The sequence below is a fragment of the Pseudochaenichthys georgianus genome, chromosome 7, assembly GCF_902827115.2.
Source record: "Pseudochaenichthys georgianus chromosome 7, fPseGeo1.2, whole genome shotgun sequence".
Classification (NCBI taxonomy): domain Eukaryota; kingdom Metazoa; phylum Chordata; class Actinopteri; order Perciformes; family Channichthyidae; genus Pseudochaenichthys; species Pseudochaenichthys georgianus.
Window position 1 is genome coordinate 26,072,123 of NC_047509.1, and position 26,599 is coordinate 26,098,721.

The 26,599-nt window shown below is 40.4% G+C and overlaps 4 protein-coding genes across 4 annotated transcripts; 2 read left to right on the forward strand and 2 right to left on the reverse strand.

Moving 5' to 3' along the window:
* The first annotated feature begins 2,315 nt into the window (after nt 1–2,315).
* On the forward strand, nt 2,316–3,324 carry her12 (hairy-related 12). The gene is made up of 2 exons (XM_034088161.2): nt 2,316–2,398; nt 2,507–3,324. Exons 1-2 carry the CDS (start codon nt 2,330–2,332, stop codon nt 2,906–2,908), a joined length of 471 nt encoding a protein of 156 aa, XP_033944052.1. The 5' UTR covers nt 2,316–2,329; the 3' UTR covers nt 2,909–3,324.
* A 1,770-nt stretch (nt 3,325–5,094) lies between these two features.
* Nucleotides 5,095–5,703, reverse strand: LOC117448901 (transcription factor HES-5-like). Its single transcript, XM_034086200.2, has 2 exons — nt 5,635–5,703; nt 5,095–5,517 (listed from the first exon to the last, which is right to left on the reverse strand). The coding sequence occupies exons 1-2, from the start codon at nt 5,701–5,703 to the stop codon at nt 5,095–5,097; spliced, it is 492 nt and encodes a 163-aa protein (XP_033942091.2).
* Nucleotides 5,704–8,320: 2,617 nt separating this feature from the next.
* On the reverse strand, nt 8,321–14,664 carry tas1r1 (taste receptor, type 1, member 1). The gene is made up of 6 exons (XM_034088152.1): nt 14,474–14,664; nt 13,608–13,923; nt 12,362–13,120; nt 12,046–12,264; nt 11,644–11,764; nt 8,321–9,243 (listed from the first exon to the last, which is right to left on the reverse strand). The coding sequence occupies exons 1-6, from the start codon at nt 14,662–14,664 to the stop codon at nt 8,321–8,323; spliced, it is 2,529 nt and encodes an 842-aa protein (XP_033944043.1).
* A 2,322-nt stretch (nt 14,665–16,986) lies between these two features.
* On the forward strand, nt 16,987–26,193 carry rprd1b (regulation of nuclear pre-mRNA domain containing 1B). The gene is made up of 8 exons (XM_034087697.1): nt 16,987–17,084; nt 17,470–17,676; nt 19,126–19,255; nt 19,564–19,697; nt 20,025–20,152; nt 20,299–20,425; nt 22,362–22,537; nt 24,558–26,193. The coding sequence occupies exons 2-8, from the start codon at nt 17,526–17,528 to the stop codon at nt 24,705–24,707; spliced, it is 996 nt and encodes a 331-aa protein (XP_033943588.1). The 5' UTR covers nt 16,987–17,084; nt 17,470–17,525; the 3' UTR covers nt 24,708–26,193.
* Nucleotides 26,194–26,599: the final 406 nt, after the last annotated feature.

Consider the following 26,599-nt stretch of genomic DNA (forward strand, 5'->3'; position numbering starts at 1 on the left):
TTTATGCTTTTAATTTCTGCTGCAAATATGGCAAGATAGCTACAGACATGCTGGAAGAAATATATATAATATATATGTTAATTAAATACACCTGACACAACCTCAATCCTGTTTTGATAATGGGCTTTATAAATAAACATTGATTGATTGATTGATTGATTGATTGATTGATTGATTGATTGATTGATTGATTGATTGACCTGAGCATGCACATGAAGAAGAAGAACAAGCCCCAATGTGACACTAACAAAATCAACAGGTCCCCAACCTGCTCAGAAGGGCACATGAAGTGAAGATGTACAGTATGTTCATTAACTAAAGTGCTGTTGTATGATTACAAGATTCGTGTTCCTCATTCAAATATTTGCAATTGTATTATTTATTTGTTATTCAAATTTGGGTTAGTTTGTTTTCCCTCAAACACACCGTTTCAAAAAACCTTATTTTTCAGAACAGAGTAGTCTTTCTGTTGTGGCATTTCTACTTTGACTTAATACAACTCGGAGTACTTGTTTCAGCATTACAAACGGGCTTAAATTAAAAGAATCAACACAGATTACAGGCAGACAGACTGTTCTGTGCCAGGCAGTGAAGACAGTTGACTTGATTTTTCCCAGATGGACCGAGACACAGAGTTTCTGTTTGTCCTGCAACAAAAGATCAATTAACATTCCCAGTGGAGCATTGAGGAGCGGCGCTGCTTTTGTAGCTCATTTACCCTGATGTTGGGGACTGGTGGGAAACTGCGCCGACAAGACTACTCACACTGCACCCACAAGGCGACCTCACATCTGGGGCCAGCAGTGATGGAGGCCCTCAGAGGCACACTGCCAGCTTGCTCATAAGGCCATTAACTTGACACTAATTTGACACAGTTCATAACAGGGTCTGCAGACCCTCAGGGGACATTAGACAAGAGCTTATGAGGGAAGTTTGCCTATAGTTGTTCAGCAGTGACTAATATGTGACTCAAAACAATATCATAATTGTGATTTGTTTCAACACTTGTAATTGAACATGTAGTATACAGGTTCTGAGAAACCCTCTCTCATCAAACACAACGTTTGAAATCCTACTTTTAGAAATGTTTGTTGTAATTGTCAAAATATAAGTATATAAACTCCTTGAAATAACATTCACATGCTTTAGGCCACCCTGGAGTATAGGCTAACTTATATTTTTGTAAAGTAGCCTAATGTAGAATCATATTCAAGTTTTGTTTTCAGCAAATGTAGGTCAGTTCTCCTCATGAAGGGCTTCATTTATAAGGTTTAACATGTCTTTAATTCGTTCTATTTATCTTTCTTTCTTTCTTAGTGTGATTTACTTTTTGGGAGGAAACCTCCATTTCAAAAGTACTCAGATGACAACATTGCTAAAATACACCCCCGTCCATGTTTTCTTAATGAGGAAGTGAAGTGATACTTACAAACTTAAAAAGTCATGCTGTGCACACGACACGAGACCCTAACTGCAACACGACAGCACGCGATCTTCGACTCCCGTCGGCCATAAGCTGCGCCCCTCGCCTGCCTTCACACCTGGTGCACGAGCCAGCGGCAGCCTTTGATCAGCGTCTCCTCACATTATTGCAGTTTCCTCACACATTATTCCCGTGGGAAACTCGCGCGTGTTCAAGAGAAAATGTAAACTGTGAACGTTAAGCAGCGCGTGATTGTAAAAGCAACAGGTGGGTAATGAAATGTTTCCCCTCAAGCCAGTTTAACTTTAATGACCTCTTTACCTACTCCTTCCTTCCTCTTTAACTTCCTCTCCAGTTAATGTCCCTCATTTAAACAGTATTTTGACTAAATGCAGGGAACCTATGACCAAATTATCAAATGCTCTCCCGAAAACAAGATGGAGATGTGTCAAAACACTCCTGTCTGCAATATATTTGGGAGTAAAATGAAAGCCTTCAGTTTATATTGTTTTATTGAGTGAAGCATTTGCTCCTAATTGCAGTAACCCCCCTTTGAAGATGCTCACTTTGGTGTGTATCAATTCCCCTTATTTGACCTCTAAACAAAAATATTCGGCCCTTGAATTCATGATTCATTCTCAGATGCACGCTATGATAACATGTTAATTACCTGTTGCTTATCTTGGGAAACATGCCCCACACAGATAAATGCTCTCTGAGTTATTGACATGTCCTCCATTGTTGTGCTGGGAGTCCCACTGGTCAGAGTGTGGGAACCCCAGCCCTGCCTCAGCCACATGGCTTTGTTATGCTAATCCCTCAGTATAAAATGAGGAGCAGCCCCTCCTGGGACATCACAGCTCACACTGCACTCCAGAAGAAGAAGCTACCTTCACCTGCACAGACATGGCTCCCTGCTCCACCAACAACTCCTCTATTCATCATATCAGGATCTCTGAGAAAGACAACATTAAAGTAAGAACTGGATTGGATTAAATGCTTTTTTTAAACTCATGTACATTCAACATTTTGATTGTTTATTATTGGAAACATGAATTTACCTTGCTCTCTTCTCTTCCTCAGTTAAGAAAACCTGTTGTGGAGAAAATGCGCAGAGATCGCATCAACACTTGCATCGAGCAGCTCAAGGCCATCCTGGAGAAGGAGTTCCAGCAGCATGAGCCCAACTCCAAGCTGGAGAAAGCAGACATCCTGGAGATGACTGTGAGTTTTCTGAGGCAGCAGCTTCAGCCGGGCCTCTGTCAGAGCGACTACAGCCAAGGCTTCTCTAACTGCTGGAGGGACTCTGTGCACTTCTTGTCTGCAACTTCCAACACAGAGGCCCCTGTCGCTCCTCTGCAGGGCCTCCAGCAGCTCCACAGAGCCAGCAGCTCCTCCTCAGTCTGCTCCACCCTCAGGCCCACCATGCTGCAGGACAGCAGTAGCAGCAGCAGCAGCAAGGGCCCAGTGTGGAGGCCTTGGTAGAGATTTTGAAACATAGACACAGTTCGACACCTGAGGGGCTGTCCCTCACTATGTAGGAAATATATTTCCAGCCTGCTCATCTATGGTGGGTTTCCTTATTGTCGCATCACATTGATGGACAAGTAGTAGAAAAAGTGAAGGCTCTCACTTATTTGAAGGGTTTCCCTGCTTTAATTTACATTTGATGTTTGGTTTTCCTTATGTTTAAAGCTGGAGGTTGATGATGGTTCTGTCAAATCTTGACTGTTTACTCCAGTGGAGTTTATCTTTGGACTGCTTGATGTAACAGTATCTGGCATACTGTGTTAAACTGACAGCTGCTGTTGAGAATATTTCTCTTACGTGTTGAATTAACCAGGCCAAATTGTATGTATGACGATTATAATAATGGTGTGTGTGTTTGTGTGTGTGTGCAAATGGATGTGAATATTAACATTTTTGTTGATATTGCTGGTTTGCTATCACATTTAGGCTCTTATAACGTATGTTCAACATTTGTATGACAATTGATAATAAAAAGATACAATCATTTAAAAAACACTGACTCAATATTTTGTATTCCATGAATTCCAAGTGTAAAATATTTGTATTGTCATTTGATGAGTTTGCATCATGAACACTGGCTCAAGGTCTTTTTTTCAATTAGTAAAAGGTAACATGACGTTTTTCCAGAGAGCAATAGGATGCAGGAGGATTTTTACACTTTCATAAATTAAAACTCATGCTTCAACTTAAAATACTAAAGCAGACATTTCCCTCCTGTGATTTGAAATATTAGGAAGCATGACAACATTGATTTAAATTGTATTTATCGAGAGCTTATTCCACCAAATATATATTTTTAAAATAGGGTTTCACTCACATCTAGACACAAGTAGACTAAATTGGGCCCATGCTTTCAACTAAAAACTGAAATGAATAGTAGTTGGGATTGAAAGATTCACACATACTGTTGGAAAAATACTGAATGTGCTCTTTCAAGGACAGATGTGCACATGATAACGAAGGCCTAAGTGTATAACAGTGTATATGACAGGATGTATTATTACCTTGAAGAGAAGCATGACACGCTGCTTTTGGCATATGATAAGCTATGTGACAACAATTAGCATGGTGATTTAGCCTCTATGGAGATATATGACAAGCATGATCATTTCTTACGTAGGCTTTAGCTAATCTGAACAAAGCATTGTATGCTGCCTTCAACCGGTATTTCTCCATCTTGTGACTGTAACACCCTCTTTGTATATAAGCATGTGAAGGACACTATAGCTGTACCTATGATCTGTATGGGATGACTACTTCAATTATTGCAAGGATAATAAATACATGTATCCTGATTCTAAACTCAAGCTGGTGATGGTTGGCCTGGAAAAATCATCTAATGAATAAAATCAAATGAAATATATAATATAGTCAAAATGTTTCTAATCTAAACTAGATACTTTGTCATAAAACATATAACACACACACACACACACACACACACACACACACACACACACACACACACACACACACACACACACACACACACACACACACACACACACACACACACACACACACACACACACACACACACACACACACACACACACACATACACAGAATACATAATACATTATTGTTCTTGTCCACAAATCAATGTGAAAGTATGAATTCCAATGAATAAGTAGATCACAAAATGTTTATTGAAATCCAAAGTGCATTAAGTTCCACGCTTTCAAACAAAACAATATGTTTCACAATAAAATACATTTTTCAACACTTGGCATTTACGTACAGTGCAGTGCATTACAAAAGAATACACAGCACACATGAGCTGCATTTAGGCAGATACCTTCTTCCTTTATTAAAGGCAAATAGGTCACAACAGTAAAGCACTGTGTTTTCAAAGACAATGTGACATACCTCTAAAACTTTAGAACAAGTTCAACTTTATACATAAAATATATATATTTTCAGTTACATCAAGTAACAAAACACCAGAGACAACCTCACTGCGATGCAGGTTGATTCTGAAAGATGTTGCATACATTGAATGATCTCCAGTGTGAAATTGGGATTAAAGGATAGAGTCCTTCTTACTTATCTTATCATCAATATGATGAAACACTAAAAACACCATGAAGGAGCAGGCTGGAAATATATTTCCTACATAGTGAGGGAGAGCCCCTCAGGTCTCAGAATGTCTGTGTTTCAGACCAAGGCCTCCACACTGGGCCCTTGCTGCTGCTGCTGCTGCTGCTGCTGCTGCTGCTGCTGCTGCTGCTGCTGCTGCTGCTGCTGCTGCTGCTGTCCTGCAGCATGGTGGGCCTGAGGGTGGAGCAGACTGAGGAGGAGCTGCTGGCTCTGTGGTGCTGCTGCTGCTGCTGCTGGAAGCCCTGCAGAGGAGCGACGGAGAAGCCTTGGCTGTAGTCGCTCTGACAGAGGCCCGGCTGAAGCTGCTGTCTCAGGAGGCTCACAGTCATCTCCAGGATGTCTGCTTTCTCCAGCTTGGAGTTGGGCTCATGCTGCTGGAACTCCTTCTCCAGGATGGCCTTGAGCTGCTCGATGCAAACGTTGATGCGATCTCTGCGCATTTTCTCCACAACAGGTTTTCTTAACTGAGGAAGAGAAGACAGCAAGGTAAGTTCATGTTTCCAATAATAAACAATCATATGTTCTAATGTACGTTCTGATAAAAAAATAAAAAAATACATTCATTCCAATCCAGTTCTTACTTTAATGTTGTCTTTCTCAGAGATCCTGATCTGATGAATAGAGGAGTAGTTGGTGGAGCAGGGAGCCATGTCTGTGCAGGTGAAGGTAGCTGCTTCTTCTGGAGTGCAGTGTGATCTGAGCTCTCTTCAGGAGCCACTCTTCATTTTATAGGGACCTATTAGCATAACACTGACTCCGGCAGGGCTGGGGTTTGTAACAATGGGACACACATCAATAACTCCGAGGTGAAGCAATCACAGGCTGACCAGTAGAGATAAAACCATTCCCAGGACATATATCAGACTGGGAATGATGTGCTGTCAGTTTCTGTTGCTTATCTCACACTCCAGTTACACACGGGAACACGGCAGTATCTCCTGATGTGCTCCCAGGGAATAATTAAACAGGATTTAATGCATTGGATCAACAGGGGAATAAGGTATTGAAAGTAAGCATGTTATTGATTTAAATTATAGTATGCAACTGAGATATTTCTTCAACCTATATTAGAAATAATGCTCCATTCAACAAAGACAATTTTACGTTTACTAAAAATAATATAAGGACCTAATGACAAATGCAATTTTAATAAAATAAACAACAAATTCCGCACTGCTTCACCTGCATATTCTATTGAGACTAGATTTTCTGAAATTGGAGCATGGAAGTATATTCTGGTACAAAGCAGCAGGTACATGGATTAACATGTGTTTATTCATTGTTATCTTTAGTTTTTATTGTGAGACATCTTGGATATTCATAGTTTTCCGACCAAAAAACATTGTTTCTGTCCGACTAACTGACACATAATTGCCGGACAGATGATTCAGTCTTCTCATCTCCAGATAATACATTCCTCAAATATTTTGTGATGTTAAAATGCAATGTATCCGAGAGCTTGTTAAATAAAACTCCCAAAATCTTCCCGCCAGCACATTGCTCTGGTCCTTGTGTGTTGACAGTAAAACTCCTGCTTGTTCACCCATGGCACACTTCTATTGTTGGCCGAGGGTATTAGCCATGAGTGGACAGAGAGACTGTGGGAAAACTGAGCTCGGACTCTACTCACACATCTACCGGTCAATGGGCTGACCTCCCAGCCACAAAAGGCCTTTTCATCTCTTCTCTCAAACAACAGCCAACAGCAGCACTGTGTGTGTGTGTGTGTGTGTGTGTGTGTGTGTGTGTGTGTGTGTGTGTGTGTGTGTGTGTGTGTGTGTGTGTGTGTGTGTGTGTGTGTGTGTGTGTGTGTGTGTGTGTGTGTGTGTGTGTGTGTGTGTGTGTGTGTGATGCACATACACACACAAGCAAGACAGGCCTTTTGTGCATTTCATTGATGTGCACTGTTACGTCATGCTGCCAAACTGAAACTTTTTTTATGTGAGCAGCTGCCACTTGTTGTCAGATCCCAGGAAATGCAATGATATCACTTGCACTTGTTTTGTCGACCAGAGCCAACATTTACAACTTTAAGAGATTCAAAGGTCACTATATCTAATATAAATATCTAAAGAAAACGGATAATTGTATTTTCTCCAACACGTAAACTTGATTTTGAGTTCTAAATATAGGAAACTTTTTGAGAATGGAGAAATGGTCTCACACAATGTAAAAAAAATTACATTTCAACCTTAAGTGTTATTATGTTAGTCCTACAGTACAGCCGCTGGGGGACGCTATAGACCCCCTCCAACAGCACACTGAATGTACTTAATCCTGGGTTTAAACTGTATGGGTAACTGTATGCTTTACTTCACAGGGTGATGTTTTGAACAAATAATCTTGTGCTCCAGCAGCCAATCATAAATGGTGTGTTGCTACACATGTCCTTTACATAAAACAATCCTTTTTATTGGTCTGACATAGCTAGGATGAGTGAAGCAAAATATTTAAATGAAATATGTGGCATGTTGATTTTCTCTACTAGTAGGCTACAAAGAAACAAATGTTAACACCAATTGTTGGACTCGTAATCAAATAATTGTCATTATACACTTTATTTTATAAAGGGTTAAAGGGTTTGGAGCAGCTGAATATTAATATGATATGGAAAAAGGGGATGGTGTGAATCAGTGGGATAGTGCACTTATCTTCTGATCAGGGTGGAAAGCTTTGAGTTTGCGCATGTCGTTGTTTCCCTGGGCAAGACACATCACCCCAAATTGCTCCTGTGGGGATTGCCCACAGTAGGCTACTGAATGTATTCAATTCGATTGGGATAAAAGCATCTAACAAGTGACATGTAATGAAAAAGTCTATCCCATTTTGACCATGCCATCGGAGGTAGGCAGGTGTTTTCGATGTATTTTAGAGTTGACTGTTAGCATATTTATAGCACATAGCCTTAACAAGTGTATTTAAAAAAACATTAAAATGTAGTCTTCAGAATTTAACGTTGTTTGCTTTGTAATCTAAGAACCCCCCCAACATTCTGGTAACAGTTGTCATCCTTTACGAATAGCACCATGATAATTAGGGTTTTACAAATGTGAACAGACAGCTAAATAAATCCCTTCGTTATTTTCTTTTCCCCAATACAGAACAATGTAGTAAAACATTTCTGCACATACAATTAATGTTTTACATTTAGTTGTGAAATACATTTAAAACTGACACTTAATCTGTCATGTCCCACTTTTACTACCCAATATCCCTGCATCATACAACTCAACTACTTTTCATCAACTGAAATATGTACTTGCTTAATTATTTGTTCATGGTATACATTTGAATACAGTTCTGGAAATATGCATTTGTGTTCATTTGGGGCTTCAGGGCAATAATATAGATTTTGGGAAAGAAGTAGCCCATGAGGAAGGCCAGGACGCTGAAGAGTATGGCGAACACATGGGCGGCAGTGGTGAACGGGCCTCTGCTGATGAGGTAGAGGGTGAAGAAGCTCATCCAGGACATCATGTACACCATGAGGCTGAAGGTCACACTCTTGGCCTCGTTGTAGTTGGCTGGCAGGTCTTTGCCCATATAGCTGAAAGAGAAGCAGAGGGCGCTGAGCAGGGACACATAAGCGAGCTCATTGAGCGCACCAGGGGAGAGGGTGTTACTGCACTCCAACACAATACTGTGCTCGTAGAAGTGCAGATCCTTTGAGGGCTTGGGGGGGTTAAGGGCCACACGGAGTACAGAAATTAGCAAGATGGTGACAGACACCAGAAAAATTGTGTACTCTGGCCCGTTGTTTTTGGCCCATTTGTCATAGGCCGGCGGCAGCTTGGATGCAAATTTGAAAATGCACACAACCTGAATAGAGCGCACGGTGATGCAGGCCAGGCACACAGTGAAGCTGAAGATGAATAGAGGCTGCTTGAGGATGCAGGCCAGAGGAGACGGCTGGCCAAAATGGCACAAAGTGCTCATGGCACTGGCAGTCAGGGCTGCCAGCATCAGGAGGCAGGTGCGCCCTCCAGCAGACTTGGCAACAGGCGTGTTCAGGTTGAGCAGGAGGATTATTGCAGAACTGGAGGTCATGAGAAGACAGGTGGCCAGGAAAAACAGCAGGGCGATGGAGAGGGGGGCGTCCCAGGGCAGCAGCAGGACAGTCCTTTTCAGACACTGCTCGCTCTTTGGGGGTGCCCACTCCTCTGGGAGACATGGCTGGCATGTAGTGGGCTCTGAAGAAAAGAGACAGCAGAGATGTAAAAACACTGAGTGTTTGTGAAAGAGAAGTATGAGCACTCAGCGCCATCTGCTGGCCAACCATACACACAACAGTTTACAAATACTGTTGTTGGAGAGGTCATTTGGTTCAACTATAACAATGTTTGTTTTTATGTTTTATTTAGACAATAATTAGATCAGGTTAATTTATAAACAATGGGCCATTCTACCGAATTGATGCAAAGTCAGGTTGGAACAGTTTTGAAATGTTGTATGTTTTTTTCCCAAAACTTTGTCCACATATATTTTATTCCATATCTAAATTCCACATATCTAGTAAAAGAACCGTACATTTTTATATCGTATTTTCAAACTGTATTGGAATGTTCTTCCTCTACAAAAAATGGTCTCTAAACATTGTACATACACTGTAGTCAAAAAGTATAATATTAACCTGTTAAGATTGTTTTACCTTCCCTTATCTAAATAGTATTTTAACAAATAATTCTTGAGGGTTTTCACAATTAAATCAATGCAATTTAATTTGTAATAAAATGTCAAAGTTCAATTTATACAATTCATAAAAATCTCAATGCAATTTTCTTTGTAAAATGCATAATACTGATCATATTGATTCCAGAGTTGATGATTGTTAATCAGTATCATATCATTTTATTTGATAAGTCAATATACTTTTTTTACAAAACATCCAGTGTTTCGGTAGTGACCACAGTATTTAGTTCTAATAATAATAATAATTCCTTACATTTATTAATGTTTTCAATGATTCAAAGTGCACATTATACATATATCATAGGTCAGATACTGTGGACAATACCCACAGGAGCAAGTTCAGGTGAAGCGTCTTGCCCAAGGACACACCGGCTTTACAGACGCAGCAGCGGCGGGTTTCACCCCTTTATCTGATGGTCATTGCACAGCGCACTGCGCCACACCGTCCATCTTCAAGCCTCGAGGTCATCGAGGCGCTTTTACAATTATACATGTACTGTGGACAATACCCACAGGAGCAAATCCAGGTGAAGTGACGCAGTGGCGGCAGGAGCGGGTTTCGAACTGGTGTTCCCCCTTGATCTGATGATCGGATGCACAGACCACTGCGCCACCCGTCCCCGTCCCCGTAAAGTTCTCAAGGTTGTATCATATTCCCTCAACCTTATTGCTTAATCTTTACTCATAACATGCCTTATGTTGAAGTGTGAATGTTTGAAGCTACTGACCCAGAATCAGCACAGGCTGAAATAGAGGGGGATGAGGCTAGAATGCATGATCTGTTTGGTATTTTGAGCAAAACACTTCATAGACATGTTTTTTTTATATATCTGAGACCTATAATATATGCCTACAAATAGTAGGAGACCTTTAAAACACATTTATTTCAAAACTATGGGATTTACCTGCTTACCATTCCATTTTGTCACTACCGAAACAATCATGTCAACTAGTAGTGACTGTTTTGGTAGTGACGATTCTGGCTAAAATTGATCATAAATAAAGAATGCTAGCAAGTACATGGCTAGCATACACGTCTTTGAAGAGGTGTACACACATAAAAACCTAATACTGTGCATAAAACTCAGAAAAAGTTTACTTAATTGAAGATAATATGTGTTTGGTAGTGACAATTCTTAAGGTTACACGCTGATTTTCAGATTTTGGAACAGATTTATATCAAAAGTATGGGATATAGCTACTTGCCATTCAGCCATGAGGGACAGGGATGCAGTGTCACTACCTTGTCAAAAATGCAGGGGTGTGGCTAAAAAAAACCAGTCTCAGCCATTGGACTAAAACTCCTTGTGTTTGACATGATTTTTTGAGTATAGTTTTTTTATTAAAAAATTAAACCCACAATAAATATAAATATTCCAACTTTTTTTTTAATGTAATCATAAAGATCTTCTGAATACACCATTCAACAAAATAAAATAAAAATGTTTTAAGTGTTATTTACAGAACATGCTGTCAGGGTTGGGGACAGCTACTTCCCAATAGAAAGTACCCTATAAATCAGGGGTTCCCAACCTTTTTCCCCAAGAGCCCCCCCAAATGACTCCTGTTGGAAGTTGGGTTTGGCAACTCTGGAGAAACTAAGCTAGATTTACAAAATGTCCACCCAGAAAAAGGTGCATCCTTTCAAGCCTCCTTTCAAGCCACTCCCCAAAAACACTTGAACACACACTGCCTGAATGACTACTGCTTTAGGGTCAGTCCAGAGAGCACATCAAACTACCTTAAGTTTCAATTCACAGTGAGAAAACGATGGTGTTTTGTAAATGTATCCTACACAGGGTAAGGATCTCATCCAAATTCACATTTCCACCCCTACCCCCTTTTATCTTTGTATGAATATTTGTCTTATGAATTGGCTTTTTTGCGTGTCTATATGTTACCACTAGTATTGAGAAACGTAGCAGAGGGGCAGGCCTGGCAGTCGAAGCAGCATATGTGTTGCCCTGTCTGCAGCCTCTTGTGGCCAAACGGGCATGGTGGAGAGCAGATTGAAAGCGGCACCTGGACAGAAAAACAGGGTTTGACAAAGATAACACTTTAATTTTTCATTTAAATTGATAGAATTTACATTTTCAACATTATTAATATTTTAAAAATACATTGAGTCGGCAGCAAAAAATCCTGTTGAGGGAAATGTGTTCATATCTTGTTATGTCCATTTTATATTTTCCTTAGCTGACTTTTTACTTATAGTTGCCCCATATTTGCTCTATTTGGATCTGAAAGGTGTTTAAGCCAAAAACACAAAGACACTTCACTCTTGAAACAGTAATAGTTCGTACCAATCTCGAATCTCCTGTGCCATCCCAGTCAATCAGATCAGCATCAATTGTAAGCGTAATTGGATCTGGGCTGAAAGAGCCCAACTCTCTGAGCGACCACTCAGTGCCATTCCAAACCCAGAGCACAATGTCATATCCTGTGGGCGGGTCACCGTTACTGTCGTAGTACACAGAGGTGTTGCCCAGATAGAAATGCACATCCTTTATCAACCAGAGCAGCTGAGGACGAGAGGAATAAGAAAACATGAGTTCCTATCAAGCAAAGTACAGAGAGGGATTTTCTTCTTTGCATAAACACAAGGTAACATCTGCTCACCTCCCATGGATACACGTCCCTCATCTGGCACTCTCCAGAATCACAACCAAGTGCACGGTGCAGAGCATGAGCCACAGAGTACACCGCCTTGTACACATTGAAGGAGGAAGTGATGTCATTTTTCGCGAGAATAAACTTATTCCTGGCGAGGCTGTACAGGTCTGTGCCCTGTAGACAGTCATTTGTAATGTTAGAGACTTCGTGTGTGTCACTCTGTTGCATTGCAGCCTCAACTACCTTTGTCTCAAACTCTTCAAAACCAGGCATGGCTGCATATTTGATGGACACGCCAAGCACAGTCCCAATAGTGTGGATCCCACGAATCCCTGATATGAGAGAAGAAGTTGACCAGTCCTCCGTCCCAATCCACACCTTACCTGTCACGTTCCGCTCAATGACAAACGGGAAGAAGTGTTTCAGTTTTGACTTGCTGGAGAAAACCACGGTGGTGGTGACCTTAGTCTTCAGTAGGTTATGCACCACATTCCTCATTGTCTGGACCGTGTCATTACTGTACGAAGGGATAACTCCCTGGTAGGCAATGCAGATGCCGTATTTTGGTGCTTGCTCTGAGAGGCTCTGCATGCCCTCCAGACCATAGCTGTTGTCGCTGCCCAAGATAGCAACCCAGGTCCAGTTGAAACGGACCATAAGCTGGATCATAGCGGCCACCTGGTTCTTGTCGCTGGGAATTGTGCGGAGAAAGGATGGATAGCGGAACTTGTTGCTTAGCATTTCATTTGTGGCTTCAAAGGATATCTAAAATGAAGCAAAAAGCATGTGAGAAACGATTGTTGTTGTACCCGTAGCAATATATGAAATTACACCAATACCAACTAACTGGGATCAGTATGGCTAGGAAGTGGTTTGAATTGGCAAGACATTGAGAGAAATAACTTTTCCATTCAAACAATACCTGCATTAGATTATTTTTGTACCCAAATCTCCCAAAAAGACTATGGTTTACTTGCAGCCTCACTGCATGCGTTGCTTGGTAATGCAACCAGTGATTAGCAAAGTACTGCAGTAGCTAAAACCTTAACAGTCTGTTGTGTGATGATGTCGAACCTTGTCAAAATATACTTGAATTGAAATCTTTAGAAATATATTTGTTTAAAATACAATTGGATGAGGAGGAGTGGCGTTGGTCAGATCAGTGCATCCCTCATATAAAGGCCTTTACATTTAATTGGGGATATTCAATAATTCACGAGCCATGTTTACATTTTTCCAGGTGAGAACTTACTTGAGGTATAAGATGGGCCCCCAGTAAAGAAGCAGGGCCGAAAGTATTGCTGCTGCTGTCGGGGCCAATCAAAGCCACTGCATGGCGACTGTTGTTGTAGTTTGTGTCTTCCTCAGTTTCAGAGGGGCTTTGATACTGCTGCTTCAGCAGGTCCAGAGAGGCCAGGATGCTGGCCTCTCTGGAGCAGATGTCATACATCTGGTAGCCCAGCTTCACTCCTGGTAAAAGAGGCTGGGGGCCGGAGCTGTTGTTGATTTCTTCCACAGCAAATCTCATTGCTTGCAAAAGATAATAGCCATGTTTGTTGGCTGTACCTCTAGAAAGGGTTAAATGTAAGACATTAAAAGCCTAAACCTCAACCCTTATGAAGGTTGCATGTAAAAAGCCATAACTTGTTAGGGGCAAAAGCCCAGGGCTCTCATGTTTCTGAAATGTGACAAATGATGATGAAACAAGTATGAAAAGTAAAAAGCAAACGTGTCATTTTTCATACTTCAGATGGTTATTAGTAAAGATTATTTGTATCATTTAAATTGTGTTCATTTGTAAAATAATTGTTCAAAGTGTAAACTAAGAGATTCCCTCTGATAATAGAGATGGCTGTTTGATGATGAAGTCTAATTAATTTGAAGCTGAATGTTGTTTGTTGGTTTCCTTTAAGAACATGATTGTGTTGTGATCATGTCAAAATGTGACATATCTATAATATCCAACTGTAAATGATCTGACTGCTTTCAAAACTAAATGTATAAACAAACCAAAAACACAAAAACTCCAGATTTTAAAGACAAACAACAATATTTGGATTGATTTCTTAACCAGACCACCAGCGAGATATATACATTTGATCAATAGTGTAAACTCACTCATTGCACGGTACCAAAGCAGGCAGACCATTGATTGGTCTTTTCGGGTAGTGGAGAGGAAAGAATCCAGCGAGGGTGAAGTTGCCCTGCAGCTGCATCCCGTGCCCATAAGAACGGTAATCCAGTTCCCCCGCAGCAAAGCGCAGCAGCAGCCAACCCAAGGAGAGAAACACAGCAGCAGACAGGTCCATGCTTCAGCTCCACCTCACACACACTGTGCTGGGGAAGCTCTGGGGGTTTGAATAAGATGGAGGGACGGGAGGATCACGTTTGCATCTTTCCGTTGAGTTTTGGTTAAGTAAAGAGTTTTTGCATGTCAGATTTGTTTGTGTGACTGTAGAGTTTCCCTCCATTTAAAATGAAACTATCCAATACAATTGTAATTCAAATAATTGATCTGTTGTTTATTTAGCTAATTTTCTTTTAGCCATTGTGCTCTTCTTTGCCGTGGTGTGCTGGGGGAAACACCAACAAAAGGGACACTGACAGGCTGAACAAGCTGGTGAGGAATTATTTTATGCAGTTAGATATCTTCTTTAAAATATATTTTAATTTCCATTGGTCTCACGTGGTTAACATTTTTTTAAGCACACTGGCAAGAGTAAAAATTGATAATAAAAGTTAGAACGTGCATGTGTGTTTGTTGTTTAGTTAAAATGTAGCCTACTTCAGGAAAAAAGGTGGAGCAAAGTTACATGTTGTTTGAAATTTGAGGCTCATATTGGTAAACACACCTGTTGCACTAAACATACGATTTGACTGATACTCCCCTGCGTGCAGGACCCAAACCCAATGTGTTGACAAGAATATTGTGCATTATGTCAACAGTGGTATTAGGGAGGCAAATGGACAAGGACATTTTGCATGTCTGCACAGTAAGGTTTGAGTGCAAGGGAGGCGTGTGGCGCAGTGGAATTGTGCATTTGTGTTCGGATCAGGGTTCAAACCCCACTGCAGTCAGCATGTCGTTGTGTCCCTGGGAAAGACACGTCACCCCAAATTGCTCCTGTGCGGATTGTCCACAGTACTGAGTATGTAAAACGCTTTGGATAAAAGCGTCTAACAAGTGACATGTAATGTAATGAGTGGTTTTGCATGCTTTCCTATTTTCAAAAAAAGAAATACTTAATAGTTTTTATGAACATTTCTTTTTTTTTTAAATGGAAACTGATTTAATAGAATAATTCAGAAGATTTGATTTTAACTACTGTGCACATCTTTCTTTTGATTAAGCTACAAGCGTAATCAATCAATCAATCAATCAATCAATCAATCAATCAATCAATCAATCAATCAATCAATCAATGTTTATTTATATAGCCCAATATCACAAATGTTACATTTGTCTCAGTGGTCTTCACAGTGTGTACAGAATATCAGTATGACAATACGACACCCTCTGTCCTTAGACCCTCACATCGCACAAGGAAAAACTTCCAAAGAAAACCCAGTTTAAAGGGAAAAATGGGAGAAACCTCAGGGAGAGCAACAGAGGAGGGATCCCTCTGCCAGGACGGACAGACGTGCAATAGATGCCGTGTGTAAATTGAAAAGATAATACATTTGCAACATAGGTAGTCCAAATGTTTGGAAATGCATGTGTGTATAATAGGAAGATGAATCCACGAGGATATCCATCCAGGACCACAGCCACGACTCAAGATCCAGCGCTCGCGATCCAGGACACAGGACCGCAGGATCATCCATGACTCCGGATCCCAGCGTATATAGACACCAAAAAGAAAGACATTTGGGGAAGCTGGGTTAATCGGAACATGAGTGTACACGGGTATAGACAGAGAGAAGGAAGAAGTAAGATGTCCCCCGACAAACTAAGCCTATATCAGCAAAACTAGGGGCTGAATCTAATCAGCCCTAACTATAAGCTTTATCAAAAAGGAAGGTCTTAAGCGCACTCGTAATATCAGTAGTAACATATTAGTGACAGATTTTTTTTCATTTAGTCGGTTATCATTTTGATTCTATTAATAGTTATAAGATGTATAATATTAAATAAATATGTGTTGAAATATATTTTCCCACAATTGTAACAGAACACTTTGAATTGAGGTTTATAAAAAGAAACCATTTTAAAATAGCTAACGAATACAAAAATGGTCGTCTGCAAACTATTGATTAAGAATGTTTACAATTGTATGACTTTTTGATTTAGTAATTTTTTTAAATAGAGTTTAATGCCCTGAACAATATACTTTTTCCAATATAATGAAATAGAAGTAGATTTCTAAGTAGGCCTATGTTCTTTATCCTGTGAGCCCCATGACAAAATAAGAACATTTCAAAGTTATGAATATGGGTCACTCTGGACCACATAAACCCCATTCTAAACATAGCTGAAACTATTTTTTCCTGCTTCTTATTATGTATACAAAGCATCTATGTTATTTAATTGAAGTTATCTCTCCTATCCAATGTGTCGTGCGTATAAGAGGAGGTTATCGTTGTTATGAATTTATATTACGATGCTTTGAAAAAAAACTGACGCCGGGCTCTGCCTACGTCACTACTGTGCGACGCACATGTCGAGGTGAAAGTGCAGGCGGCCGTTTTTTCGAAGGAATCTTCCTAATTAGACAAGCAAAGACAAACTGTGAGTCTCACCGTCACTAGCGCTTTTGTTTTATCTTATTTCACGACCGAAGACTTACTCTGCACGAGTATTACAGAAGCTGGTGTTTTAAACCCGGGTTAAACTCGGCTCAGCGCTGCAGATGGCTGCTTAGCTAGGCTAGCTAATGTTAGCTTTGGCTGTAAACAAACACTCCAAACAGTGAAGACACAGGAGCTCAAAAACTACATTTGAACTTTTATATTTGTTCAGCAGATGTGGTTGATAATACAGTCAATACAATAAGAGCTTAAAAAAAAGTATAGAAATATATCGTTAGGTGAAGCAGGGGTAGTTTGAGGGTGCATGCCTGCAGATTAGCGACACAACTTTATTTTTGATGACAATGCGAGTTTTTCCAAACTAGGTCGGAGCTCTGTCGCTTTAGAGCGGGTCAAGGGGGAAACACACACTTAGACCGGCATGTCGTCGTTTTCCGAGTCGGCTCTGGAGAAGAAGCTGACGGAGCTGAGCAGCTCGCAGCAGAGCGTGCAGACTCTGTCTCTGTGGATCATCCACCACCGAAAACACTCGGGCCTCATCGTCAAAGTGTGGCACCGAGAGCTGAGGAAAGGTGAGAGCAAAGTATACTGATGCTACATATGGTTGTTTCTGTGCAACTTATCGCGATATTGGTAACGTGGACCTTGATAGACGAAGTGTAAAAGTAGCAATGCCACAGAAACCTACTACCACATGACTCCTCGTGCATTCTGCACAATGACCAATTTATATACATATTATGCTATATTGCATTACTGGATTGTAATTATGCAGGCATTCATGTGTTCATCACTTGAATATTGCACCCAGTTTAAGTTGAGCTTATTTGAATAACTATATGCATTGCTGGGTTGTGTGTGTGAACTATACCATGTATATCATGATCTTTATGTTGATTTAGAATAAAGTCAAACTGTTTACCTCTAAATTGTAGTGGATCAGATAGCAATCAAAAATAAACAAAATATACAATTATATAACATTTACAATACAAAAGGTTTCTATCAGCAACAAATATGACTTATATTTAAAGTTGTTGGATTAATTTCTGCTGCGTTGTAGATTACATTGCATGGTTTATAGTGGACACTAAAGCTATGAACAACTGTAATCCTAAAAGTAATGGAATCTGTCAGACAAACGCAGTGGAATATTTGTCCCTTACAGGTAGTAGAGTGAAAGTTAAGTTGTTATTTAATGACAGTGGTTGAGTAACTGTTCTTAGTTACATTGCAACAGTGATTAACCAAATCCTGGTAGTAGAGTTCATCATTTTTAACAGTTTGAAATTGGCAAAGGGTTCATTTCCAAACCTTACTGTGATAACATAACCTCACATGCCCCACTTTCTCATAATGAATTCATCCAAGGGTTAGGAAACTTCTAAAATGATTCAGGGCGACCAAATGTTTCACATTGCCAAAAACGAGGATAACATTTAAGGAGTCCAGAAAAAGGAAAATTACATTTAGAATTTTAAATCTAAAATGTAATAATGTCTTAAAAACATCAATTAAACACTTAAGCATAACTTTGGCCTCAAAATAAAGGGACAGCTCTGTAAATAAGATCGAATGCAATATCATTCCCTGTGAATGAGCTTATAATGCATTATAGACATGCCCTTCATACAAAGTTTTAACAAATATTCTTTATTATTGAAACTATTAGAGTAAAGAGGCAACATAAAACAAGACATTTAGTCAGAGATTAGAGAAATGCGCTGATTCAGAGATGTTGAACCTAGCTAGATAAGGTTGGATTGAACCAAGAGAACATGTTGGTTTAACTTAAGACGCTTGACCTCATCTCAAGACCTGTGCTACCCATTGAAACACTGACAAAATATCTGCAAAAGAATAGTTGCTGAAGTAAAGTATGTGTTGAAGATAATTACAGTAGGTTATACAGTAATTCAGTAAACGTAACTAAACGAGTTTGAGTGCATGTCCCCCACAGGTTGACCGTAGTGTAAAGGTGAGTTTTAAATCTTGAAAATATGATTTGATGTGACTTCCAGCTAAAAGCTCCAGGAAGCTGACGTTCCTGTATCTAGCCAACGACGTCATCCAGAACAGCAAGAAGAAAGGACCCGAGTTCGCCAAAGACTTTGAGACTGTCCTCGTGGACGCCTGCTCCCATGTTGCCAGGTAGGTGTTCTTTGACCGCTGTGTGCTTTCAGGCGTCTACAATGCTCTGTGAAACAGGTGTTTGTTTAGCTGTAATAGATGAAGTGGGAGGAATAGTTTATTGCGCACTCCTACTTCCTGCTTCTACAGCGAGTAGATTGTTTTGCCTTTTGTTGATTTTTTTTTTTCCCACAAAGATAATTCTACTATTAGGGTCTCAGGTATGGAGCTGACTATCAAGCTAAATACTCTCTTTGCTATGTTTTATGTTGTAAACGTGGTCTCTTCAATCAATCATCTCTCCTTCTTCCTCCCCTGTCTCCCTGCAGAGAAGCGGATGACGGCTGTAAAAGGCCCATGGAGAGACTGCTGAACATCTGGAAAGAGAGAGCCCTCTACAGAGCAGACTTCATTCAGCAGCTCAAACTGGCCATAGAAGACTCAAACAGCCCCCGGCCTTCAGGTGAGACCACTGCTGGATCTTTTTGTTGTTACATCGCTGCAGGAACACAACCAGATTAGTCATTAGTGGGTTTCCTCCAAAATGAATCTGAGACCACGAACAAACCCAGAGCCAGGCTCCCTGACAATGTAATAATCAGCTGATATGAAAAGGGAGGGAAGTATATATTGATGTATGAAGATAATAAATCATAACTAGACTGCTTTAGAGGTCACTCAAGTAGAATGTCGTTTAACATGAAAACACCATAAAAGAGTCCACAATTTGCATTGTATTCTCCTTTTAGTACATAATGAAGTGTCTGTGTTTCTGTTCTGGACTCTGCAGAAGAGAAGAAGGCTGTGAAACGAAGCTATCAGAAGATCAAGGAGGAGGAAGAAGAAGAAGAGGATGAAGATGATGACTACAGATGCCAAATCTCCCCTCACAACTCAGACATCTCTGCATCTCAACTGGTAGGAGGACAGATTTTCACTTGTATGGCGCAAGATGCAGGAGTTCTCATTTCCCCGTTGTATCTGTCCTGGTCTCCTCTCATCCTTCTCCCCTCCTTCCTGGCTCCTGTTAACCTGCTCCTTCTGTTCCCTTCACACCCTTTCAGACAGAAGAGCTTGTGAAGGCGCTGCAGGATTTGGAGAACGCAGCCTCAGGCGACGCAGCAGTTCGTCAGAAGATCGCCTCGCTGCCGCAGGAGGTCCAGGACGTGTCCCTGCTGGAGAAGATTGGCGGTAAGACCCGAGTGCACAATCAGACATGACTTTTCTGGGGCTCATTTATATATAGTATATGAATATCAAAACATCATTTTTAATTGTTGGGATTTGTTATTGTTTAAATTCAATTGTTAAAATGTTTTTCAGCCTACCTGTTTCTTTGCATCATATGGGGACTGTCTTGGTTAATTTGACCAGGAATTAGTGCTGCACGATTCTTGCTCAAATGTGAATCACGATTTTCCTCCATAAGAATTGAGATCACGATTCTCATAGTTTCAATGAAAATATTTAATGCACTCTTACTCTTAGACGTCACGTGAGTACAATGAATTTAAACAGACAACATTTGTCTCTCTTGTAACAAAAACATAACTTTGTCTTTAGTCTGTAGTTGCTGAATACTGAACAAACATTACTACATTCAAAATGTGGAACCTGGAGCCAACTATTGTGGCTTTAAACCGACACCATCAACATCAAAGTGCTGGACTTAAATCCAAGTCTCGGTTTCTTGTAGCAAAAACATAGAGTAACTAAAATGAATTTGACAGCCAACTACTGTGGCTTTAAACAAAGTGCTTGACTCAAACTCAAGTCTCTCTGGTAACAAAACATACAGTAACTAAAATAAAGATATTGCTGCTGCCTGAGTGCTGAACATAAAAAATAGAATTTTTGCAGCTTTATAATAATAAAATGTAAACTTTGCAGTAGCACCTGTCCATAGTGACAGGACACCCAACTACAATAACACCAACCTGTTTGTTACAGGGAGGAATGCACCCAGTTCAACTACTGCACTTAAAGGTTCTTGTACTGAAAAAAACATAAACTTAAACAAAGCGCTAGACTCCACTGAGTAGTAATGTCACTGAATCAAAAGGATTAACTTAAATACTGCAGTCAGTACTGAATATAAAAACAGAACAGAACATAAAGTTACAGCTTCAGAATAAATGTAAATAAAGCCTAGCTGCCTAGCTACTAGCACAGTCCATCTACTGCACTTTAAGATTCTTGGCTAAGAACACCAACATGTCGACATTCTGAGGTTTCAGGGAGGAACGCTGGCAAGTTACAATGTTCCCCCCCTTTTTTTTCATCGGTGTTGTTGTCATTGTCCTCGACCTCCTCGTCACTCATTTCTGTTTTTCCTGTACTACTAGTCGCTCTCGTGACTCTTTGCTAATCAGCGCTAATGCTAACGCTTGTATGTAAACATACTGCCGGCTCCTGCCCTCACGTGCTGCAGTCAGTGAGTGTTGCCAGGTATACTTATTATAAGCCACATTGGGCTTATCTTTCTGTAAAGTTGCTTGGTAGTAAGTAATAATGGTTGTGAGCTTGTAGACCCGACATATATAGGTTTAAAGTGCTCATGTTCTTTTGCGCTTGTTTTCATAGACCTGGTTGCTTATTCCTTCCGCAAAAACTGGCAACACTAGTGGCTGCAGCGTTAACACTGCATGAGAGGAGGAGAGACAGACAGAACACTACCATTTGCATGCGATCATGGTACTTTAATGTTAAATGTATAGAGTATATTTGCTTTACATCGTTTAAGTATGATTGAAATTGCAAGTTGGTATTATTCAGAAGCAAAATAATAATAAAAAAAATGTATAAAAAAAATCAGCATGACGTCATAGGATCGCCGTAATTTAGAAATGAGATCGCATAGGTGTCTGAATCGAGATCACAATCTTTTTTCGATTAATCGTGCAGCACTACCAGGAATTGTCAGATACACCTACAACGTCAAATGAGCTGTAAAGAACTCTTAATAAAACAATATTACAGTATTCAAAGTCAAATGTATAGGAATCAAGAGGCAGGTGTTAGTTAAGTGTTAGCTAATTAGGTTTATTACGTGTACAGCCAAATAACCTGTATAGAAACTGAAAAAACATCCCATATTCTGTGACCTTATTGTTTGACATGAATCTAGACAAGGATGCAGCGGACAAGCTGTCGAAGACGGTGGATGAAGCGTGTTTGCTGCTGGCGGAGTACAACGGGCGGCTGGCTGCGGAGCTGGAGGACCGGAGGCAGCTGGCCCGCATGCTGACTGAATACATCAACAGCCAGAGAGACGCTTTGATGGAGAGGGAAAAGAAGCTAGAGGCAAGCCATCGCATACACAAACAGTATACTTTAACTAACAAACAAAGATCTCTGTCAGACTCTCTGTACGTTTCTCCTTTAACAATTGTCATTGGCTCATACTTTTCATTCGTTCCTGAAAAACACACTTTTGAGCAGTAAGCACTTTGTCACTAAAAAGGACAGTTAAACTGTAATTTATAGAAACATCAAACACAGTTTATAGACTGACTTTCTGTTGCACCTTTTACTTATTCCAGTTCCAACAAAGTTTTCTTTAAGATCAGGAATTATTGCTGACATTTAAAAAATGTTCGAACAACTGAGGTATTTGAGTTTCTCTAGATCGTATACAACTAGTTAATTATAACAGAAATGACTTTGAGGCCAGGTTAATAATAACTCATAGACATGATGGCCAAAACTATACAAATAATATGTAACAAGATAGAATAAACTTGAATGATCAATCAATCAATCAATCAATCAATCAATCAATCAATCAATCAATCAATCAATCAATCAATCAATCAATCAATCAATCAATCATCAGAGGGTCCATGGACAGAGGGTGTCGTATTCATATTCTATTCAAACTGTAAAGTCCACTGAGACAAATGTAAAATGTGTGATATTGGACTATGTCAGTGGTTCTCAAACTTTTTCTGTCAGGCCCCCCCCCTTGGAAGAAAAAAAAAAAAAGTCGGGCCCCCCCCAACACAAATAGTCATGCTCAGTGGCGGCGCCAGAGATTTATTTTGGGGGTGCTGTGGGGTAGCTTGACGTTTCATAGAGGGTGCTCAAACATTTAGGGTTTCCCATTAATGTACCGGTCGCCTCAGTGGAATGTTCCACTACAACAATCCCCAAGCATATACACAATGTACCCGCGACTGTTACAACGAAGGCTCGATATCAGCTCACGGCATATAGGTGTAAGCAGGGGTAAAGTGCTATTTTTATAGGTGGTGTGTGGACCTCATATAGGGGGGTCCGGGGGCAAGCTCCCCCGGGAACATTTTTAAATATTGAAGTTAAAAGCATCAATCTGGTGCACTTCGAGAGCAAAATGAAGAGATCTATGGATACATCTCTCAACACCCATTTGAAACAGAACTGTAAACAGATTTACTTTTTCTTTATGGATATTTTACAAATCACTCCCTTTTAAACTTTATTCTTTTTTTAATAGTATTTCATACCGGTTTTCTCTTATTTTTATATAACTATAATGATCATATAAATGTGTGCCTCGGAAATAATTGTTTACATTAATGTTGACCAAAACGTTTGAGACCCACTGATTTAATATACTTTATTAATCCCTGTGGGGAAATTGTTTCTCTGCATTTGACCCATCCTAGTGTTAGGAGCAGTGTGCTGCCATTTTGAACGGCGCCCGGGGAGCAGTGTAGGGAACGGTGCCTTGCTCAGGGACACCTCGGTAGCACTTGGTCTTGCCGGGACTTGAACTGGTGACCTTCCAGCTGCCAAGCCAAGTCCCTATCGACATCGCCACCACCGCCCAGCCAAACTGAGAGAGTCCTTTAGCTCACTGAGGGCTCTCCTCCACCTTGTTGTTGAAAAAACTCCTTATATCCGTTAGCGTAGCTCGCTAGCACCAGAAGCTAACAACAACGATCTCCGGTACCGGTGCACTCTCTCTCTCTCTTGCTCGCGCACGCACACAAAATGGCTCGTTCCACACACACAGAGCCGAGCTTTAATGAAACACAGAGAGCCAGAAGTAATAGTACTGTACTGTATCATATTATTTTCGAATCAATAATTTTTCAAAATATGTTTTTTTTTTTTATAATAACCATTTTTCCTCCTGGTCTCTCGCGCTCCCCCCTGTCATGCCTCTGCGCCCCCCTGGGGGGGCGCGCCCCCTACTTTGAGAACCACTGGACTATATAAATAAACTTTGAGTGACTTTAATTATCTTTTATATCCACATTCTGGGACAATTGTGTTTGTCACAAGACATGTTGATGTTACAGTAACTGTAATCTATTCTATGTCCTCTCCTCCTCCGCAGGAGTATAAGCAGAAGCTGGCGAGGGTGACCCAAGTTAGGAAAGAGCTCAAGTCCCACATCCAAAGCCTCCCTGACCTGTCCCTCCTGCCCAACGTCACGGGGGGTCTGGCCCCGCTGCCCTCGGCCGGAGACCTCTTCTCTAACGACTGAGAGGCATTGGTCCAGACAAACTACCCCCACGCCTCTCCCCACCAAACCCAGCCGCCCGTATGATTCACAGAACACTTCCAGCTGTGTCACCAGCCAGAGGACACGTGTGGACACATCTCACCTGCTGACTCCTGACCTGCAGGACAACAGGGAGGCAGGGACACTCGAAGCAACATTTGGTTAAACCACAACGCTCTGCAGAGGAGAACAGAGACTCTGTCAGCCTGGATTCTTCCGGCACTTTCTCGATCAACAAGGATTCCACTCCACCAGCTTAGAATGAGTTTGCTTCCTGTTTGTTTTTATTTTGTATTTAACGCTGGAAATGTCTGGGCTCTATGAGGAGGGGCTGGGTTAAGAAGAAGCATAGATGGACATACAGTTTGGCTGTGTCAATCAAAAGTGTCTTTCTGTGTGGTATGTTGTGGAGTCAGTGAGCAAAGGTGGGCCATTTGCTCTCAAACCTCTCAGAGGTTACACTGTGAAGAGGATTTACCATTTGTTAGTTTTATTTTTGGGGTATTAAGTTTGTCGTTTTTTTATCGTCCCGTAGGGGGTTTTGATGCGTGTGTAAAATTAGGGAAGATGTCAGATTGGGTTCAGTGTACGTTGCTTTCTGTTTGCTTCATGAGCGGTCAACAGCTGAGTCAGCACTGTCATTTCAGTAATACTTCATAGACACAGAGACTTCACGTTTTGTCCTCATAGTTAGTCAATAGTCCTGCTCTGTTTTTCCTGTCCCTGATTGAAAGCTTTTTCTCGTTTACAGACTAAAACTTTGCAAGTCAATATTTGTTTTCATATATTCATTTGGACAGAAGCTTGAATAACAGTAATTATGTAATAAGTGTGTACTAGACAAGGTTTAAGTTTTATAAATAAATCCTGGAAGTTTGAGGAAACAATTCAAAACATTGTTTTCTTTCCAATAACCTCCCTGGTCTTTAAATCTATGACACGATACCATTAGAAAAACACAAAATCTTCTTTAGTTTGTGAGGAGTGGGCAGTATGAAATATAATACATTCAAGATGATGAAGATATAATATGTACCACAACAAGTGTGTTGTTATAAAAATCAAACAGGCATCTCTTGCAATGTGAAATAGATTAAAGCTAACATTCTGCAGCTACATTCTGAAGTGTTTTAATACATATAATATTAAAAGGATTAATATGAATGTATTGTATTGTATTGCTCAGTCCTACCTGTGTGTAGACGTACAGAGAAGTAGCAACACATTTACTGCACTTCCTTTCTCAGGTATGTTGATGAGGAGACAAAGCATTCATATTACAAACCCCTGAGATTGTGTCAGGAAAAGCAAGTCCTTTCCAAATCATTTTCTGAACAGTTATTTTGCCAAGTCCTAGGCAATATGTATCAATGTCAAGCTCATATTTGATTTTAACTTGTCTGTATACAGAAAAACATTTGATAATTTTTATAAACGTAATAAAAAAGGTCAGAGTTTTTTTTACATAGACGAGCTTCTCTTTTTGTTACAATTTAAGAACCTGATCATGGCTCCTGCTGCTGCTGAAGTGAGTGTTTTCTAAAGTTGAAGAAGATAACATTTGCTGCTGCAACACGCCTGGGGGAGAATCGCTGCTTCAAATGCTCTGGAAGACTTCTGGAACCAGAATATCAAACAGCAGGTCAAACTCACTTACATCATCTTTAGCAGCACAGAACAGATATTTGAGACTTTTTTGTATGTCAGATGAACTTTCATGTGGCTTGTTAAAGAGTAAAGAACAGTGAACAGAGGAGGCTTTGACCTGTAGTTTGGTTCAGCCTTGAATTCATCCTCATTACCGATGTGTTATGAGTGGATTATACCATTTGAATAGCTTCCATGTCATGTGCTCATTGACTCTAAATATATTC

Excerpts from the sequence above, each read along its gene's own strand:
- her12 (XM_034088161.2), top strand. The coding sequence starts at position 2,330 with ATGGCTCCCTGCTCCACCAACAACTCCTCTATTCATCATATCAGGATC. Across the intron at positions 2,399-2,506 it reads CTGAGAAAGACAACATTAAA|TTAAGAAAACCTGTTGTGGA; the intron begins GTAAGAACTGGA and ends TCTCTTCCTCAG.
- LOC117448901 (XM_034086200.2), bottom strand. The coding sequence starts at position 5,703 with ATGGCTCCCTGCTCCACCAACTACTCCTCTATTCATCAGATCAGGATC. Across the intron at positions 5,518-5,634 it reads CTGAGAAAGACAACATTAAA|TTAAGAAAACCTGTTGTGGA; the intron begins GTAAGAACTGGA and ends TCTCTTCCTCAG.
- tas1r1 (XM_034088152.1), bottom strand. The coding sequence starts at position 14,664 with ATGGACCTGTCTGCTGCTGTGTTTCTCTCCTTGGGTTGGCTGCTGCTG. Across the intron at positions 13,924-14,473 it reads GCTTTGGTACCGTGCAATGA|AGGTACAGCCAACAAACATG; the intron begins GTGAGTTTACAC and ends AACCCTTTCTAG. Across the intron at positions 11,765-12,045 it reads GCACAGGAGATTCGAGATTG|GTGCCGCTTTCAATCTGCTC; the intron begins GTACGAACTATT and ends TTTTCTGTCCAG.
- rprd1b (XM_034087697.1), top strand. The coding sequence starts at position 17,526 with ATGTCGTCGTTTTCCGAGTCGGCTCTGGAGAAGAAGCTGACGGAGCTG. Across the intron at positions 20,426-22,361 it reads CCTGCTGGAGAAGATTGGCG|ACAAGGATGCAGCGGACAAG; the intron begins GTAAGACCCGAG and ends ACATGAATCTAG. Across the intron at positions 22,538-24,557 it reads AGAGGGAAAAGAAGCTAGAG|GAGTATAAGCAGAAGCTGGC; the intron begins GCAAGCCATCGC and ends CCTCCTCCGCAG.